A 21725-nucleotide genomic window follows, 5' to 3' on the forward strand; every position below is an offset into this window, starting at 1 on the left:
TCTTCCCCCACTGACGCCAATTGCCAAAGTTATTTCTTTTATTGACACAAATGCCGCACGCAAAATATTGAAAAATTCAAAAATTAAACAAAAAACCAAAGAGGGAAGAACTGTTCCAACATACTACATATGTATGTGTATGTATGTATGTATGTACATATACGAGTATACAAATGTATGCATACATACGTACATATTACAATGCCGTCAACCCAGACTTGGTGCTGCCACTTAGCGCGTCAGCAGCTTGACTGATTGTTGTTGTTATTGTTGTTGTACTATTTCGAATATGTATTATTCATAGGCAGTTGTTAAACAGTTAGGCAGCCAATCGAGCTGACTGCGAGCACTTGAACGCTTTATTAATATGCCCATAGACCATTGAAATTATTTAAGAGGCATGGAGGCGCGCTTCTACTTTGTCGCGCGTTCTATTGCTGGGACCACTTGAATATACCGTATTTAGACATTTGATAAGATATTTATATACACACATGCTATATGCACAGATACATGGCTACAGACTAAAAATAATAATCGTGTCAGTCACCTCCTCTGCCTTCGCCTCCACCCCCTCGAAATGAACTGGAAATTCCCAACTGATCTGCGAAATCAAAGGACAAACAGATAGCATTTCTAGTGAAATAATTCCAAGTGGGAATACCACCAAACTATTAAAGCATTTAATTAAAAGCGTCTGCGAACTTCTTCGGAAAATTAATTACCTAAAAAAATCCCTATAATTACAATCATAATAATTGTTAAAAATAAACGTATACAAATATGTTATGGATCGAAAAAATCCCACCATAAAACCACTTATGTATATATTTCAAGATATGCAACCAAAGAAGAGTGTAATTTTTTCAATTTAAAGCTCTTTGATAAGCCGATTGGAATAGTTCCAGCCAACTCTCAATCTCCGAGACACACCACTTACCATATACCATCATAGTTATATGAGGAATTGAAAGAATTACCTAGAACCCAACTCTTACCACGAATGCGAAGGTGTAGAACTAAAATTTTGTTACCTTCTTTTAGTTATTTACCAGCTATGCATGCCTAAGTTCCCCATTACTCATCGATCTGATTAAGAATATATACACATACTACTACTTGTATATGCAAATTTGAAGAGGAATTAGGTAGTGCAGAGCCCCGAAAGTGTTGCAAAACCCAAGAATCGGTAAATGGGTAAATTGGCAACTGTATTCCAATTGAGCTTTATATGGCCACTTGTTGATTTGATTTTATTTACCACGTAACTGGGCACTAATCATTAAATTTATGGCTCGCAGAACGCGTAAAAATCACGCATCATGCATAATCACGCTAATAACGTTTGATATTTGTCGCTATATGGCTATACTTGTAGATTTGGATGAACTGCCTACGACTTTTGGGGTTTCCATTGCTGGGTCCAATAAAAAATATATATGAAAACAAGTATGTGTATGGAAAAAAAATGAAAGCGGCTAGCGCTAACAGTGATTTCATTTGGCTTTTATGATGACATTGGCATGTTTATTAATTAGAATTTATGGCACTGACAATAAATGGTCATTAGATACGTTGTTGGGAGTTAGCTCTAATCTTATCTGGTGTCACTATGCTGCTTGACTACCGTTCTTTCCATAGAGGCACACGTCCGAGCTCTAGAAAATAATGGAATGTAAGGGCATGGGCATTGGGCCGCTATCCCTATCGGTCAGATAGTTTGAGGCTGCGACGCCGGCATCGACGCCAATGCCAATGGAAATGGCAACAGTGTTGTCAACTACAAAAGAGTGAAATGTCAATGTCGTGCAATACCGACTCTTGTATACCCTACTCCCGGTTCAGTAATGTAATAAATAATTAGAGCATGGGCGGAGATTACATTTCAGACTAAAATATTTAATAGGAATTATGCTATTTATATACCTAGCTAAAAAAAAATAATAATAATAATGACATTGCAACTTAGATCAAAGATTCACGAACATTACAGACGATATAAAACCCATCTTTAGCAAGGAAGTGGGGGTTCCTTTGGGGGGGAAATAAGTGCCAAGTGGCAGCTAAGTTGACTTGAGAAATGCTGTGAGTCTGAAAAGCGACTCGAAAAACGTCGATTTTTATTTAGTCTTATACACTTTCTTTGTTGGTAACAGAAAAAACAAAAGCTCATCCTTGCTTGCACTCAGAAATCCCTGCATACCGAGTTAGGTGAAGAGCTAGTCTTTATACCAGCAGACGAACATGTTGACAAGCAATTCGTCTTGTCATGCTGATTAAGAATATTTATTTATACATTATGGCAACTCCCACACCTTCTTTTGGTTGGAAGAGAAAGACAGAAATACCCTCTTAACCTTCAACTACGGCGTATGAAAAGCGCAGCAAATGCGCTGCTGCTCATCCGCTCTCATCCTCTCTCATCTGCTCTCATCTGCTCTCATCTACGCTCATCCACTTCCACTCCCACTCCGTCAGACAGTCAGTTCTGTGTACCGTTATCTGCGAATGATATCTCTCGAGTGGTGGAACGCGCAAGCGTAGAATGACCGAGCAGCTGGCAGGCAAGCAAGCCGGCAGGCAGGCAGGCAGAAGAAGCGGAAGCAGCAGGCTGGCTGCGCAGCCAGAAGGCGACGTAGTCAGTGCTCTGATTAACTGTTGATAATATACGGTTAGTTTATGTTTTCACACTTTCAAATCGATAACCTTGTCCACATGTCTTCTGGTGCTGCTTCTGCTCTTGGACCGGTAAACGTTTACGATTACGTTGCTATTGCAGTCTCCGTCACCGTCTCCGTCACCGTCGACGCCGACGTCGCCGCTGCCGTCTCAGTCGCTGCTAGCGGCGACGCTTTAGTTCACTAATCACTCCATTTTGCTGGAAATTTTTTTCGTTTAAAATTCGCACGTTGTCGCCGTTTCTTGGCATTGTGTTGTAAGGCAGCCAAGCAGCAAGCCATTCATACAGTTAGCCAGTTGGCCATTGGGCCCAGTCAGGAACCAACAACGGTACGAGTCGCAACAGTAACAAATGCAATTGCAATTTTAACGTGCGTGTGTGTGTGTGTGGCTTGCTAAGCAAGCTTTAAGCCAACCCTTCATTTTGCATTTTATTTTAATTTTTTCAAAACACTTCTTAACAACTTGGGACAAGTGCATACAAAATTTAAAAAAAAAAAAAACGCCCCAAATTGCAAAACAAACGATAAACACAAAAACTGTTGAAACCGAACAGTTAAAAAACCCAACAAACAAAATATACTAACAATATACACAAAAGTACAGCGTAAAGAAAACCAAAAAAGTTCAAAACCACCTCAAGCCAACAAAGCGTTAAAGCCAACAAAATTTATGGCCAAAACAGAAACAATGAAAGCTTAAAACATAAACTGGCAGATGAATTACAGCAAAGTTTCCATACCACGGACAGTTACACTGAAATTCAAACATAAATATAAACACAATAACTTTCACAAAAGCCATGCAAAGTGAATGGAAGGACGTATAAACAAATTGTTCAAAAATTAAGTAAAATAAATCATAAAAAAACATAAATTGCCAAACAATATCATTTTCCATTTTGAAGATCACACGCAAATTTTTTGAATTGCATTTTTTTTAGTTTTTGTGAAAATTGCCGGTATATTTTATTTTATATTTTGATGAACTATTTGTTTAATAACAAAAAAAAGTGATTTAATTTTGAAAATACAAATTTTATGGTTGTTGGTAACAGTTTTGTTAACTAACGATTCATAAACTGCGTATAAATAACATAACCTTTTTGTTCTACCGAAAGCAATATTATCGATGACCTAATAAGGCCTGTTTCTAAATTTATTAAAACTGGAAGTAATTAAGTTATGCACATTTGCGATCTTTGCTTAATTTTATAGATTGGCTGGTGTGTCTTCCTGCGCCAATATTTATTGCAAAAAAAAAACTTAATTAGGGACCATCATTGATTTTGAATATGATCAGATAATACAGACAAGATATTTAAAGGGAAAGGGTGTGGAAGAGAGAAACCCTGGAGGGCTTGGCAGGAAAATACATCGTAGATAGCTAGATAATTTCATTGAATTCTTTCGGCGTAAGAAAAGCTGGAAAATCCTTTCTACTCAGGCATGAAAGACGAAACAAAACCTCGTCCCTAAATGAGCTCATCATTTAATACCATCCCGTTCCTTTCGAGTACTGAAATCTTTTTGCATGGTTAGGGGATAGTCCTGTTAGACAATGTTTCCCCAATCAGACATGAAAGACAATTCCTTGAAGACGTTTATTGATCTAAGTCGTCGCTTTGGTGATCTCATCATTTCATTTTGTGTTCATCATCTTCAAGTAATGAAGATTTTGTAAATTAAAAAACTAATGCATTGTAAGTGTAGCTTTCAAATTAATGGCAAATAAAAATAAAACTAGAAAATAGAAGTGTCTGGCCGGCAGGCCAATAGATTTAATTTGGCCGGCAAACTATAAAAAGAAAAGTCATTACACGTACAGTGAGTTTTTATCTGCTTCTACATATATATCCAGCTCGATACATATACTTGTATATATAAATGTATATATACATATATTTGTGGATAAAACTATTTGGCACTTCTCTTTGGCAATCTATGCGCTCTATTAGTTTTTTTCCAATTGCGGCTGTCATAAAAGACAATTGTATATAGAATAATAATTAATAAATATTATTGATAACTATTGCCAGAGTCCAGCCACTGCTTTTTGTTGTTGTTGTTGTTATTGTTGTACAAATGGCGCGTGTCAGCCCAAAAAATGAAAAAAATTAAAATAGAAGAACAAATTAAAAACAAAAACGCAAGCCGACCATTATAAAAAACAAAAAAAAAAAACAAAACGCGTTTTCCAAATTGAATTTAAATGCTCAATTGAAATGTTTTAATGCTGATATAGATAGAGATATTGCTGGACATATACTTATAAATGAACGTATGGCTTGCCTAACAATTGACTGTCTTGAATATATGTACATACTGATACGTATGTACATATATACTTATATCTCTATATACCCGTACTTTGATGCACGACATCATGATAAGAGATAAGGGCGAGTCGTGTGAAAAATCATCATCAAAATTCGAGCAGCACTCTGAGAACGAGTATATCTCAGCCTTCAATTGCCAGCTAATATGTATATAGTAGTTGCAATTATAGCAAATTATATTCATGTTATGTGATTTTACTAATTGATATATGTAAAGAAACGGCTGGTGCAACAACAACAACAACAACGACAGCAACAATGATAATTCAACAACTATCGGACAGCAGCTCCTTCCTCGACGTTAACTATTGATTTCAAGCTTTCCAGCTACAAGCACTCGTTAATTATGGCGGCACATTTAGTTGAAATTGTGCAAAAAAAAAAAAAAAAAAAAAACACCAATACAACAACAACAGCAGCGGCAATGAAAAGCCCAAAACAACTAGCAATAATTAAATACCCACCTATGCCAAATATTCCATGATTAAATGCCAAAAAGTACAGAGAGACAGACAGACAGACAGACAGACAGCCAGACAAAGAATAAAAATTATTTGCCAACCAGCAATTAGCTAGGCAACCCCTCCCTCCCACCCCCTCCCCACTCCGCCCCTGCAGCTATCGACCACTAATCCACTAATTATCAGCTGACTATAGACTTCAGAGAAGAACTGAACTGAACAGAACAGAACAGAATAGAACAGATAAGCTTCTTTTTTCGTTTGATGACTAACATCAGCGAATCTCGCAGCAGGTTCTCAATTCTTGGCCATTCATTTTGACAAGCGTCCGTTTTTGTTTGGGCTTTTAATCAATTATAATATTTGTTGCCTTCCCATATTTGTGGGTTTTTCTCACGCTCGCACATACATACACAGGTCTTATCTTCTATTTGAATCTTTTGCTTTTTAAATACATACATATTTGCGTATTTGGGTGTACGAGTATTCAGCCAACAACATTTCAGGTGTTCCACAAATGGATTATTCAGCAAATCAGTTTTTTTTTTAAACAATATTATTAAACAAATTATTAAAGAATTAAAAATGCAAAGGCCCTAAGGTTATTTTAGGAGGGGTATACAAGAAATTCTAAACGCCAACTATGTATTAAAGGCAAAAGAAGAAGTACCAGACTCCATTGGGTTAGCATCAGTCGTCATAGAAATTTGTGCGACTGTATGAACACCGAGAACTTTTAAACCAAAACATATAGGGACACCAAACTTGATATGTAGACTTGTCCGATCTATATGCAGAGGAAGTTTGTTTGAAGACATACATACAGCTTCATTATTTTATATACCTGTCGTAGGACTGATCAATGCAATAGTTGGACAACTTTTTCGTTTATAAAGATATCTTAAGAATATTTTACATAATTGAGTTTTGTCTCGGGCCAAAAATTTGATCAAAATCGCCTCACTATATCAGATAACTGCCATACGACGGATCGGCGCGAAAGTCAACCTTGTTTGTTCATAAAGATATCTTAAACAAATGCGATATTAATGTCTTGCATAGAACCTCGTAACAGTCTCAAGATATTCAACAAACATTTGCAGAGTGTGAACATGTTTCAAAAATGAGAGAACACCGCCTGAAGAGACACCCTTTTTGGAATCTAATTAACTGCAAAGTATGCAAATGCTTTCAAATCTGTCTGCTGCCCATAGTATGGCGCCTTCCAGACGCGCGCTCTCTCCTTCTCTCTTTCACTATTCGCAATAAATAACTATGTATATGCGTACATATTTATTATGTTAATTAATTTGCTTAAATTTTGCTTAAATACATTTTAATGTGCCAGCGTCACAGCTTCTTCTGATTAGCAATAACTTTAAGCCGCTTTTGTTTATGGCTCGCCATTATTGTATTTTCAAGAATTTGTTGAGTTTGTTTTTGTTGTTGTTGTTTGTTTTTGTGTTGTTGTAGTTGTCATAAAACTGCGTTTACCCCATTTTCGCCGGCTTGTTATTTTGGCATTAGCACATTTGTGTGTCGAAGCCGAACTCTTAACTGTGCTTTATGGCCATGCTAACATTTTTTATTGTACTTGGCTCTTCGTTTGTTCGGCGATCGTTCGTTAAAAATTTTATATTTTCATCCTACTTATTTTTTATTTAAAGCCATCAGCTACAATGTCTAAATAATGTTTTAATAGTTGACAATAAGTAATTAATTAGCGTTGGTTGTCGCTTTTTGTTTTGCCATGAATGACAACAACGACTCACTAAAATATAATTTAAAAAAAAAACAAAAAACACACACACACAGAGATAAAAAGATAAAAACACAACTGAGACATGAACTTGAACTGCTGGCGGGACAGCCAGCCCCGCATTTACAACAATTAAATAAACAATTGCAAATTGACAGCAACCGGCAGTGTGTATGGGCCATAAATATTATTGGGAGGTCTACTTGAGTTATTACACTGCACAACAGAGTTCAGTTTGGGGCAGCGAGGCATGTCTAGGCAGCTTATAGCTATCCAAAGAATGTCTCTTCAACGCTTCTCTAGCTATCTTGAGATCAAAGAAACTCCCCTCTCCCCATCATAGATAATCGGCATATCCCTAAAGACAAGACGATTGCATTTTGGAAAAAGGTCTCTGTTTCTTGAGAGAATTTCCAGCTCCATTCTGATTCTACAATGTCTACAGTACAACGAAAGTCTCTTCTCTTCTCTATCAGTCTGTAGCGGTTAATTTAAATCACTCTCAATGGTACTAATTATCTACCTTAATCAGCATGCGAGTATTATATTTTCTTGATTACTTCAGCGCTCATTATTTCTTTGGAAGCCAATTCTGATATCTTCCACATAGCCACAATTCTTTATTCTATTCGCTCTTGATTTTTGATTTGATGCTCTACCCAATGAATTGTTTTTAGCAACATACTTAGCTTTAGGTCCGATTTCAGTTCAAGTTAGTTATTTACGTAGAATATCTTAATTGGGATTTTCCAGAATGCTTCCCTTTACTTTACTTTTCTTAACCTTATTCAATAAATGAATTGTAAAAAATACCGAAAAAGTGTAAATAATTTGCAGCTTATTTATAATCGGTATACTCATTATTGTTCTTACTTAGGGGTTCGGGTTCATATATCCAAGAAGGCCTAAATTTTTGTCGCCAGCTCCTCCCTTTTAAATCAAGACGAAAACTGCAATATCAAGACAAATTATCAACAACATGTTTTCTTTGGCCTTCTTTTCTTTTTTTTCTGCTACCTGCCTTTCTTTTTAAGTCGAATATGCATCTGATAGATACAAATAATTCACATAATTGCCAAAACAAGAAAAGGAAAACTATATACCTAGAATGGTGCGTAAACCCCCCATAAAAAAAAGCAAATGACAGTCTTGCTAACTACTTACTAATGTTAATTACGGGTCTCGAACACACAGACAGAGAGACAGGTAGAAAACGAAAAGGAATGTTTGTGTAAGCAGACAAGGATTGGCAGGAGCTGGCGAGTCTAAAACGAATATTTTGGGTAGGCGAGATCGAAAGATTGTTGACATCATCGAGTCGAGCAGTCGAGTGTGTGAAACTCTAGAGGTCGGTACTGGTATCCTGGATGCCATTTAATATTGTGTAGTGCAGTTTAATAAACACAAAGAATCAAAAATAATACAAATACTACATGTGGTTGTATATTCGCATTATCAGTCCATATACATATGTATATAGTATATATATGAATATATATATATACGTATATTTAAAGCCGGTGCTCGGATTGCGGGTGGCAATTTGAGCGTCACAGTTGACTAAACGACTCGACAGTCGGCCGCGCGCCAACAAACATAACGGCGTCAGTTGGTCAGTCAGTCAGTTAGGCAGACAGTCATTCAACCATTTTGTCTACGAAATTTCCGACAATTATGGCGCAATTTCAATAACAAAAAATCTCGCTTTGCGCTTCTTTCTGCGGCCACTGCTACTGCCACTGCCACTGCTGCTGTTGTTAATATTATTGTATTATTATTATTATTATTGTTATTGTTGTACTTATACTGCACATTCGGCGCACTTATACACAATACTTTTTATTAACATTTTGCCATTTTTGTTGTGCGTGCGTGTGTCTGCCTGCCAGTCTGTCTGTCTGTCTATCTGTCCGTCTGTCTGTAAAAGCTCGAAAAATGCTTTGCTCTGTCAACTACTTATGAATATGGTATTGTATTGTTGTATTTTGTTTGTTGTTGCTGCTCTTTTCATTCGCGTTTATCATTAAACCGGCAAATCATGCATTTTGATTATTATAATTTAGCTCTCTTAATTATTATATACTCCGTTGATTAATGTCTAATTATCTTTCAATTCTTCTTTCGATTGCAGCAATCCGTCTACTTTGCCGCTTCTATTTGTTCTTCCACAATCCCGATTGTTGATTGATATACGATATAACCAACTCCAAGCGATCCGCACAGACCGACCAACAAGATGACCGGTTTCACTAACGGGGGCTTCGAGAACGATGAGCCCGTCAAGGTAAGTTCCAAACATTTCACATCTACCTATAAAAACAATTCCTTGGCCAATTGAGGAGAAAGCCCACGAACTTGAATAGCAACGAATAAAAGTGGAGGAGAGTGTGAAGGGAGAGTGTTGGGAATTTTTTCTGATATTAAGTGATTGTTGAAATGAATTACGAAACTAATTACATACAAAACCATCAACCAATCAAGTTGGATTCTTCTTATTCCTTGGAAAGTTAAAGGAAAACAAGCTCTCGAAAGCAAACTCTTGAAAAGCATCGAATAATGCAGAAGGAGCGAGTGAAGAATGCGAATTTCTTCGCCATTCTTTTGGTGATATGTGAAAGAAAGTAAATGGATAATTACTTTTAACTCATCCCCCCCATTTAGTTGAAGAGAATTCTTCATAATATTTGTAAATTGAACATTTTTACAAGAACTTCGGCACTGCTTCTTTTTTTTTATAGCAACAACTGCCCTTCGAGGCTTTCAAATGCACATGAGAGTTATTGTTTGATGTGTTCAAGTAAATATTTCACAAGATTGCTGCGAAAAATAACTATTTATTTAGATAAAACATTAAGGGGTACCAGCGAAAATAGAAATTACAATTGCGGCATTTATTCATTGATTGCACTTCATTTCTAAGACTCGATTGAGCTGCAAAATTTAAGTAAACTCTCTTAACTAATGATGGCTTTTAAATATAAAGCAAAATTAACATTTAAATCATTCCAATACTTTATATAGTTCTTCGCTATTCTTATTTAATCGCTAAAGTCTAAAATATGGCACAGCTATATGTTTTTTTGAAAACATACAAATAAAATTTATTGACTGGCCAAGCAACAATGTTTCAATAGTCAATCAATGTACTTTACTAATGTCTATATTATTTATATACAACTGCTGACATATCTTTAAATGTTTTACAACTCTCATATGTAACATGTTGTGTGTGTTTTTTTTTTTTTCATTGAAAGCTTCGTTTCAATAATAACTGACAATTTATTTAATATTTTTTTGCTGTTACTATTTTTTGCGTTTGTTTTTGTTGGGCATGCTTTACAGAAACATAAGTCAACGTACGCATATTAAATTGTTTATTTGTATTTTTTAAACAAAAAAGTAACAATAATAATAGCTGCGACAAACGGTATGAGTAGTTTTGAAGTTCAAGTCGCAGCCAGCAGTTGAGACGCGTTCATTCATGCGTCCAGTAAATGCTTAGAAACATGCATATGCCTGTCCTCAAACGATATAAACTATATATGGAAATACAAATACATATACTATACAAGTACAACTAAAGCTGAATGCGTCCGTCATTAAGTGCTGCATTCGAATACTATAAATAGCTCAATATAAATACTATATTTAAGTAGCTATATGGCTACAAGTGTGCCCATTAGAGCCGCCTGGCAGCAGCCGACTGCTTGAGATTGCAATAATAATAATTAGAATAATAACGAACTTAAATAACAATAATTTATACACAAATTATTGAAGAAAATAAATAACTAACATGGACATAAAATGTAGAAAAATAATATGGACAAATAAAACGAAGAAAATCGAATAAATAAATAAAACTAATAAAAAATAATACAAAAATTAGTAAATATGAAATTATATAACAAACAAGCTAATAAACAAATTTAAAAAAAATATATAAAAGAACAAAAATAAATCATGCGCAAAATATTGAAATAAGCAATGGAATAAAATAGAGCAATAAATATATAATTAAAATAAATAAAAACAATAAACAAATCAAAGTAGACATAAAGAAATATTTTTTTTATATTCCTTTCAAAATATTTAAAACTGAGTTGCGAAATGAACAAACAAATTTACAAGGAAATCTTAAAAATAAATAAAAAATAATAATAAATTAAATAAGTTAAATTTAATAGATGTTATTAATATGAGAAATGACTTATTCCAAAAATTATAAAAGTATTCATAACAACAACAATTACAGGTGGACTTCTCCACCTACTGACCGCTACCAAGCCACTGCCACTCCTTTTCTGGTTTTTTAGCAAAAAAAATATAAAAAATAAAAAAAACCAAAAAAAAGGCAAAGCAAAAAGCCAAGAAATTCAACAACAATAACAACAACAAAAAACTTGGAGCTGTGCGTGTGCTTTTTCTTTAATTTGCTGTAATGAGACAATGTTAAATAAATTTCACCTCTTTGGCAGCTCGGCGATATTGTATGTACAATATGTAGATATAGCAAGCAAATCGTAAGAAATATAAAACGCCAACACAAGTTAAAAGAAACAACAATTTCAAGCCAGAGCCAAAATCCAGAAATGTGACAGCAGAAAGCGCTTAAAGCATCAAATATATGCACACATGTGTACACAAATGTAATCACATTTATATGTCTCTCTCTGTGTGTGTGTGTGTGTGTGTGTGTACATAATAAATGATCAAATCATTATTGAGCTGACAGCAGAGAGACCAAAACAGGCACAGACACAACAACCACAAGCACAAAAAGATGGCCAAACAAAAGGCAAACACAAGTTTGGATAATTATTTAAAAAAAAAAAACAAAAAAAACTTACTCAATCATCCTTCTTGCTGAGTGTGAGAATTTTAGTAAAAAAATGCTAAAGATTCCAAAGAAAAAAGACTTAAATTGATTGTAGAACTACATATAATTAATTTCAGTTTTAGAAACTAGAATGGATTGACTTGCGAAATCAATAAGGGTGTGGTCAGATGGTTAAAAAATTTGCCAACAAATCTGTAGAATTTCACACAAGTATAACAATATTTTATTTAAACAATCAAATCAAATAATTTGCACACAATATTCTAATATCTTACTACTTGTAGTAGTCTTTAAGAAGCAAGTCGCAGAGAGATATTTTTGTGCAGAAAACAGATCTCTATCGGATTTAAATAATACGAATGATTTCCCAATTAGTCTGACCACAACTTCAAGCTTTGCTCAAAACTTTCCATTGATTTATGCCTGCCATGTATGTGAAGCAGTTCCAAGTTCTGATTGCCAATCGGTAGAGCAAACTTTGGTCCCAAAAGAGATATTGGCCGAAAACACATAAATCTTTTCTATTATTCCAAACACATGCTCAACAACCAAAACGCGGCTCTCCCTCGCCTCAGCTATAATTCATTTCGCATCTAAATAAAAAAAAAAGAAGAAAAAAGATGCAACTTAATTGCAGCCACTTATTATTTTGTAAAACTTGCACAATTTGTCATTAAAACCAAATTCGCTTGGCATTTTACAAGGTTTCATAATAATCATTCAAAAAGAGAAACAAAAAACAATACAAAAATTTGAAAATACGGGTTAGTTCAGAATGCAACTGCCATGGAATCGCCAAAAAAAAAAAAAAAAAATACATGCATGCATGTATATATATGAAAAAAATTAAATAAAAGTCAACAACAGAAACCGAAACCAAAAAACTTGTTCGCTGGCAAAAACGTCCACACAATGAGCCCAAGAAGCCCAACAACAACAGCAACAACAGGCGCAGTGTCAAAACTATGGCAAGTCATGCAAAACCAAAGCCGCGGAGTCAAAGCCAAAAGCCAAAACCAAAGCTACACACCGAGCTGCTGCTGGCCAGGCGAGGAAAAGAGCCAAAACTGTTGCAGCTGCAACATCGATTCGACAACAAATAAAAACGACAGCGACTGCAGCGCTAAAACGTGCACTTCCAAATGCCAAAAGCAAGTTAAAGTTGAAGTTAAAGCTACAGCTAAAGTGTTATCTTCGACTGCAGCACAGTTATACGAATATAGACACGCTTTCCATTCACTTCGAGTAGATCGATGACGAGCTATCAAGTAATAGAACTAGAGTAGATCAGCATTTTTGAAGCGAACTCTGTGCAGTATCAGTATAGATCGAAGCCTTCTCTTCATTTTTGAAAAAATCACCATATTTAAGTAAATAAAGTTAACATAAAAGCATTAACCATTCTTATCAGATGTGCGTTAATACTTAGCTTCATTTACAAACAACAACAACTTTCAAAGAAAAAAAGAAAAAACCTTAAACTATCGCGCGCGCGTTCCTACAACTCTTAAGTGCTACCAAACCAGTATAATTTATTATATAAGTACATCAGTACGTTAAACATTGTTATCAGAAGTTCATGAATAGTCTAATAAACTATCTTTCCCATTTAACTATTAAGTGGCACTATAAGTATAGCTGTTTCGCCGATTCGCTGCCAAATGTCTCGTGCCAAGCACACGCAACATGTTGCTAGCAACCACAAAATACAGCCACGCTGTTGCCGCAGCTGCTCAACTGTCTCTCCACTTCTTCGTCATGTGTCCAATTGTCCATTTGTCCATCCGTCCGAATAGTGGCCTGAGTGCCTGCGCCTATGCTTGTGGCTGTGGCTGCTATTTGCCAGTAGGTCGGCATTGCCATAAACTTAGCCAAGTTTTGCATTTGACCATCAATTAGCTATGTTTATCAACATGTTGCGAATGCGCCGCTCTCGGCGCTTCTCACTTCGCACAGCGATCGCCGCGCCAATTGCAGTTGTAACTGGTTTGCAGCGGTTTTTGTTTTGCTCGCGCACTTTAAAGTGCAATATTATTAATATGATTACCCACACTACTGCGATGCGAGAGAGTGTGCGAGTGTGCGGGGCATTGTGTTTGTCGCTTTTTCTGTGGAATTCCTAAGCTAGTCTTGTACATGTGCCGCCAACCGGCAACACCTGCTCTTGCTGCTGTTGTTGCTGTTGTTGTTGTTGTTGTTGTTGCTGCTGTAACCATCAGCTGTTAGCGGTTATTTTTGGCTTATTGGCAGCGTACGAGACAGCGTTGAGAAGGCTGTGAGAAAATCCTCAATTGGTTGCAATTAGGGAAGCAAAACAAGCAAGCATTTCATTTCAATTTAACCTCAACAATATTAGTTTCCGTAATTGTCTCAAACCAATAGAAAAATAATTAACACTTCATAACATTGCCTTTTTAATGCATTCGTAATGTAGAGTAGAAATATGTTGTACGTCCCAGGAATGTTGAAAACTAATGGCATTCTATTGCTAATAAAATAGTGAAGATACTGCTTCCACATAAACTTTTGAAATCAATGCAGGCACAATTAGGCTTTCTCTTTCAATATAAATATTTTTTAAATAATTTAATTTTCGCTTCCCAATACTATTAACTTTTATAACTTGAATTTGTTAGTTTTTGTTTTAGAATTATATCTTTATGCGACTATAATTCTTAATTTGAAACTCCCTCAAGTGTCACATCACGCATACGCCACGTTGCTGGCCCTGCATATCGCATTTTCAATATGTATTCTAATCGAATTTGAGAAAGGAACTACTTTTCTTTATGTTTTGCTGTGATTTAACATTTGATTCAATTAAAAACCAGATAGCTGCTTTCCACAATTCCTTGATTTATTAAAGCAATGGATATATCCTATTTTAAAAACTGCTATAATATTGCTTAGTTGTGAGAATACAATTAATTGACTTACACAACTTGATTTGACATGCTCGTTCATTTAATGTTAAAAATAGAAAATTTTTTTTATTATTACTAGCTAGAAAGCTTCACATATAGTATAAATTCGTATACCTCATAAGCCCATGCCTTCCTATATGTTATAAGTAGCTTCAGCAAATATTAGAGTGTCATGCAAAAGGCGATAAGGAGCCGGTTTTTATTTTCTTCATTAGAATGGGGCAGTTCTGTGAGATTCTTTCTCATTTGATTATTTACTTGAAATGAAAGACAGACAGACTATAACTGCGGATTAACAAACAGTCTACATTCTATAATTTATTCAGATTTCTTTCTGCCTTGTCTCGTGACGTTGCTTAAATTTGGCAATTATTTAAATCAAGCTGCTCATTAATTGAAATGCCTCACAAATTGGACAGCTTTCGTTTTCACCAGACTTGGACTTCGATAAGCGCGGTCAGGTTGCTATAAACGTCAGCATATGTATATGTATATACATACATACATATATATATATATATATGTCTCCAGAGCAGCTGCATTGACTCATCCTGCGACGACGATGCGTCGATCAAAAGCTTATAAAACAAAACTAAACCCTTCAGCGTGCAATGCGGCGTATGAGTAATGCGAGAAAAACAATGAAAAGCAGGCAGGTGGGGAGCCACATGAAACCGGCAACTAATGTGCAACAGTCGTGACGTGTTTCTGCAGGCAATTACGTGCCACTGGCCGCCCCCCCCCCCCAACTCCCCCCTCAGCCGTTGGGTGAGGAATACAATCCACCACCCACCCAACAGGCTTCAGTCGCTCAACTCGTTTCTTTTGAATTAAAAATTCAATTTTCGGACATTTGTTTGTTGCTTCATTTGTTTTGGTTTCCACGAAATTGTGCATCCAGTTTGTGTTAATATTGCTGTTAACTTGATTGCTGTTGTCATACATTATTGCTTTGTTAATTTGTTGTTAATGAAAACAAATGAAAACAAATGTTGGCGACGGGGATTTTTTGTTTTTTGTTTTTATTTTGTTTCTTTTAGCTTAGACTTAAAATGTTGTTTCTGTTTCGCATTCGCAAACACACAAATTGGAAGGCAGCTTACAGCTAGAGTTTATTTCATTTTATTGCCAATTATATATTATTTGTAAACAACACTAACAATAGCGACAAACCACAACAAAATGTAAGTTAGTAATAGTTTGTTGATTTCGTTTAGTCTGTGTGTGCATTGTATAACGACACGGATTGCTCACCTAATTGAAGCAGGTATAGCGCGACCCAAAACCAAAAAAAAACAAAAAACAAACAAACAAAAAAACTTTGAAAAAACTTTGAAAAACTTAAAAACTTAACTTAAGCCTCAATACCAATCCATAAGAGCCGCGTTTAAACCCCACGTTTTGTACACAAAGTTGTGAATTTTACGTAAAATTATTTGCTATGTAACCTTCCTCTATTTTTGTTTTATTTTTGTGTTGGTATTGTTATTGTTGTTGCTGTTTTATTTGCTGTCTCGCATGCAAATTATGAACATTTTTCAACTCACAGGCGTTGCAATGGCGTCGACGTAGAACCCATGGAGTGCCCGAAAATACCAAACATTTCTATTGTTGTTGCTGCTGTTTTTGTTGTGCTTCTTATGGTCATTTAAAGGCTAAACAACGCATGCGCCAAACGTGCAAAACATCAATAAACCAAAGAAACGCGCTTAGCGTCGAAGCAGCTCACGAAACGCTGGAAAAACGCGTACAAAACGCTCGTGCGCGTCACAGTCAAAAGTTGTTGCAATTATTGGGGCTATTTATTGCCCTTCTCCACACCCAAAACCTAAGTGAACAAATTTATTTCATTTTACGTTATAGGTTAGATTTTTTTTATCGATCTGTTCGGCTGTATGAACCACTACTGCTTCCATATTTCTAAGTCTATCATGCTGAAAGTTTTCGTCTAGACTTGTTATTGTTGCATGTAAATAGCTTCTTCAAATTATTCTATTTTGTAGATTTTATCAGTTGCTTAAATTAACATTAGGACTAACTGCCATTCCGCCCCATTTTCCTTCTTCTTCTTGGGTTAACCTCTTATAAGGCGGGTCAATGCTGAACAGTGTGTGTCCATAATCGAGCTGCACAAAACAACTAAAAAAAAAAAAAAAAAAAAAAAGACAAAAATGTGCAGAAATGCGCAGATGCGAATGGAGTCGCAGACACAGTCGCAGACTTCGCGTTCACCTTGCCAGCGATCGAATTTGAAAGTCAAATCATTGGAGCCGTCAAGGTGAAGGGCCTGCCACACTCTCCCGCTTCCCCTCCCCCCCCCCCCCCCCCCCCCCCCCCATCACTCTCTCCCACTCTCTGCTTACACATCGTTTGCGTTTGAGGAATACGAACAAACAAAAAAGTTTTAAAAAAAAACCATAAAATAAAATGCGTTCTGCCACTAATCAGACACACTTGGTTGATCGCGGATGATCTGTGATTACATTTCGGCCGAGAGACCGAAAGAGCGAAAGACCCACAGACGAAGAAACCAACAACTATTTTCTGCTTCTCCTCACTTATCTGCTTTATTTTATTTTCTTAATTTTAGCCAAAAGCTGGTTTCGAGCCAGACACCGCCTCGCTGCGAGAGAAAGTTGTGCTGAATCCGGCCGAGAAATGGCGCATCTTAAAGAATATCTCGATTATCTCGATTGCATTTATGGTGCAGTTTACAGCATTTCAGGTAAGTGATCGTTCAAAGAACTCCAACTTTGTAATGCATAATTAGAATTGCAGTCGAAATGCCTTTGAAAGAATTTCATGTTAATGTAAAGAATAGGGCTAGAAAAGAATATATGAAATATGTGGAAAATAATTGAGAAACGCATTGTCATAAGCGATAAGAAAATAGATTTTAACAATTTATTTTTAACAATTTGTTTTTCGAAAAAAATATATACTTTTCATAATTATTTATTTAGAAGAAACCAAATATATTCATTAATTTTAAAGAAGCGAACAAAAACCCAAAGCATCATTCAATGGAATTAAAAATAATTTACAATCAAAGCTCCAGTTGACAAATACTTGTAAAAGGAAAACGGTTCTGTGTGACAAAAAAAGTTCAGATACAAGCTCAAAATAATTTTATTAAGAAAAATACAAACCACCCACAGTTTAAATAAAATGAAAAGCCAGTAGCTTTAGTCCTGTGGCATACAAAGTTATAAAATGAATTATGAATCTTAAAATGAAGGCACTAGCATTGCTGAGGCTTTAAAGGATACTTAATTTTGAACTTTAATAAGTATTGTTATTTAACACAATGCGCTTAATTGCCGTCTCTCTGCAGGGCACAGCCAATCTACAGTCCTCGATCAATTCCAAGGATGGCCTGGGCACAGTGTCGCTGAGTGCGATTTATGCGGCTCTGGTCGTCTCCTGCATATTCCTGCCCACACTGATCATTCGGAAGTTGACGGTGAAATGGACGCTAGTGTGCAGCATGCTCTGCTATGCACCCTACATTGCATTCCAGCTGTTCCCACGATTCTACACACTGGTGCCAGCTGGCATTCTAGTGGGCATGGGGGCGGCGCCAATGTGGGCGTCGAAGGCCACATATTTGACACAAGTGGGCCAAGTGTATGCGAAGATCACTGATCAGGCGATCGATGCGATTATTGTGCGCTTCTTTGGCTTCTTCTTTCTGGCCTGGCAGTCCGCTGAGCTTTGGGGCAATCTGATCTCTAGCTTGGGTAAGTCGGCGTTGTGCGACGGCCTTCCATATGACATTGATTCATTTGCATTCTTTTTCCCTCTGCAGTTCTCTCCAGCGGTGCCCACGGCAGCGGTGACTCAAGCAGCGCAAATTCCACCATTAGCGAAGATGATTTGCAGTATTGTGGTGCCAGTTTCTGCACCACTGGCGCCAGCGGACACGGCAATCTGGAACGTCCACCAGATCATGAGATCTTTGAGATTTCGATGATCTATTTGTCCTGTATTGTTGCTGCCGTCTGCATTATAGCCTTCTTCCTGGACCCCCTGAAGCGTTACGGTGAGAAGCGTAAGGGTTCAAATTCTGCCGCTGAGATATCGGGTCTCCAGCTGCTCTCCGCCACATTCCGCCAGATGAAGAAACCCAATCTGCAGCTGCTCATTCCAATCACCGTGTTCATTGGCATGGAACAGGCCTTCATTGGCGCTGACTTCACCCAAGCCTATGTATCTTGCGCTCTGGGCATCCACAAGATCGGCTATGTGATGATCTGTTTCGGCGTGGTTAATGCCCTCTGCTCTATTCTGTTCGGATCGGTAATGAAATACATTGGCCGTACACCTATCATTGTTCTCGGCGCTGTCGTTCACTTTACACTCATCTCCGTGATGCTCTTCTGGCGCCCAAGTCCCGACAATCCCATCATCTTCTATGCCATGTCCGGCCTTTGGGGTGTTGGTGATGCCGTCTGGCAAACACAGATCAATGGTCTCTATGGTCTACTCTTCAGACGAAACAAGGAAGCTGCCTTCTCCAACTACCGTCTCTGGGAATCGGCTGGCTTTGTTATCGCCTACGCTTATGCCACAACGCTCTGCACCCGCATGAAGCTCTACATTCTGCTTGCGGTTCTCACGCTCGGCTGCATCGGCTACGTCATTGTCGAAATTCTGTACAGAAAGAAGGTAAGTTAAATAAATGCAATTATACACACATACTATACATACATATATGGATCTCAATAGGGACTACTCTATAAGTAATATGTTTTTATGAACTTTTTTGAGAAAGTATTTTATTGCGCAACTTTATTATTCTTACGCATGACGTCACAATAAGCTCTCCAGAGTGCGCTGCAAATGTGCGTGCTCTGTCGCTCCTGTCTGTCTCTCCCTGTGAGTCGCACATTCACGAAATCAATATTTTTGAAGACTCTTAAATAATTTCTTTGAGGATTTTGAAATGCAAAACATATATTTTGCGAAAAAGTCGCAATTTATATGCAATATAAAAAACTCGCCTGATTATGGAGAACATAGCATTACCTTATTGTAGAAAAGCAGCATTACATTGAATTGATTTTTAAAAATCAGATAATTAATAAACACAGCTCGGTTAGAAATCAGAAAAATTATGCAAATAATTATTTCAAATCATTCATAATATGTATTTATAAATTCTGCATTACAGCAACGCAAGATCAAGAAGCAAGAGAAATTGGAGGCCGCCGAGAAGGAGAAGGAGGCTGCTGCCGCCGCCGCTGCTGCTGCTGCCGCTGCCGAGGCGAATGTCGGCGTCGACGGCGTCGAGGAGACCGATGATGAGCTCGATGATCTCGAAGAAGATATTGTAGTCACGCGTCTGTAATAATCTAACAAAGCAAAAGCAAAAACAAAACTCTATCTAACCTGTTGATTGTTGTATGTTCTATTTGTTTGTTTTGTCTTAACGCCGCCGTCGACGTCGTCGTCGCAGTCGCAGTCGCTGCTGTGACGGACGCCACAAAAAAAGCGTTGCATACACGCGGGCGCGCTCTTTCACATACCACACTACACAGACACAGACACACACGCATACGTACGCGCGCGCGCACACACACACGCACGCACGCATGTGGAGTGTCATTTGATTTGTCGTCGTTGTATCTAGTTTATAGAACATTAGTAGTACATTAAAAAAAGAAAACAAAAGAGAAAAAGAAAAAGTAAACAAAACAAAACCGAAAAGAAAAACTTTAGCACAAAGACCAAACACGAGCGCACCTCCTTGTGTCCATGTGCGTGTGTGTGTATGTGTGACTGTGGTAGTGTGTGTGTGTGTGTGTGTGTCGCGTGCCCTTTAGTTTGTAAATATCGTTTGAAGAGAAAGTTGAACTTCGTGTGTAGTTGTTGGAAAGGCCTTAATCGCAAGCAACTCTGTGTGTTAAATTAGGTGTAAGCGCACATACATACATACACACACACACACCAACATGCACCCACGCACACGCTGCATGTGTGTGTGTGTATACGCCTAATAAATTGTTATTTTATTTTAAAATATTTTAATATACATTATAGTCTACAATGAATATAATTTTGTTTCATTATTATTATTATTTTTTTTTGTTTTTTTTTCCTTGTGGTTGCTAACGAACGAAACGTGATAATTGCACACACACACATATATATAGACACACACACACCCACACACAACACACATAGACAACTTTTTGCTCAAAGCAAAGAATTAAAACTTTAAAAGAAAAAGTCACAAAATAGTCAAATTTGTAACTGGCCGCTAAAAAAATAGTAATTGAAGAAGAAGAAGAAGCGAAAATAAACTATGTACTATAGAAATTGTTTAAAAGGCAAAACGGCAAGCGAAGAAATCAAGTTTTGAAATTCTTTTTCAAGCAAAAAATTTTAGTAAAAAAATTTTAAATTTTTTGCTCAGTATTATGTTTTAAACTAAACTTAAGTGAGTTACTGTTTCCTGTTCCATATACATATATATATATATATAATTTTTTTTCAATTTTTTGTTTATTCTTTGAAATTTTATTTTGACAATGCGTTTGTTTTGCGAAAAACATTGGCTTTGAAGCAAGGAACTCCGTTCAATTGCAAATATTATAAATCGAAAATATACATACATATATACAAATTCTTCGTTTTATTGAAAAGTTCTACCTAATTATATAAATAAATAAAAAGCAATATTGAAAAACAAAAAAATCATAATTATAAACCTCTTTTTTTT

At 36.5% G+C, this 21725-nt stretch overlaps 1 protein-coding gene across 2 annotated transcripts in view; it reads left to right on the top strand.

Moving 5' to 3' along the window:
* LOC115627192 (UNC93-like protein) overlaps window positions 1-20676 on the top strand; it is a 39325-nt gene extending 18649 nt beyond the window's left edge. The window contains exons 1-6 of one of the 2 annotated variants that reach the window (XM_030522796.1): window positions 2935-3009; window positions 9369-9521; window positions 17592-17726; window positions 18336-18741; window positions 18810-19669; window positions 20175-20676. In XM_030522796.1, the coding sequence (XP_030378656.1) occupies window positions 9474-9521; window positions 17592-17726; window positions 18336-18741; window positions 18810-19669; window positions 20175-20351 (1626 nt within the window). In that variant the 5' untranslated portion in view covers window positions 2935-3009; window positions 9369-9473 and the 3' untranslated portion in view covers window positions 20352-20676. Of the gene's footprint in view, window positions 1-2934; window positions 3010-9368; window positions 9522-17591; window positions 17727-18335; window positions 18742-18809; window positions 19670-20174 lie in introns of those variants that run through there. The other variant, XM_030522795.1, reaches the window with a different exon arrangement.
* The last annotated feature ends 1049 nt before the right edge of the window (window positions 20677-21725 follow it).

The sequence above is a fragment of the Scaptodrosophila lebanonensis genome, unplaced genomic scaffold, assembly GCF_003285725.1.
Source record: "Scaptodrosophila lebanonensis strain 11010-0011.00,11010-0021.00 unplaced genomic scaffold, SlebRS2 tig00000092-arrow-pilon, whole genome shotgun sequence".
Taxonomy (NCBI): Eukaryota; Metazoa; Arthropoda; class Insecta; order Diptera; family Drosophilidae; genus Scaptodrosophila; species Scaptodrosophila lebanonensis.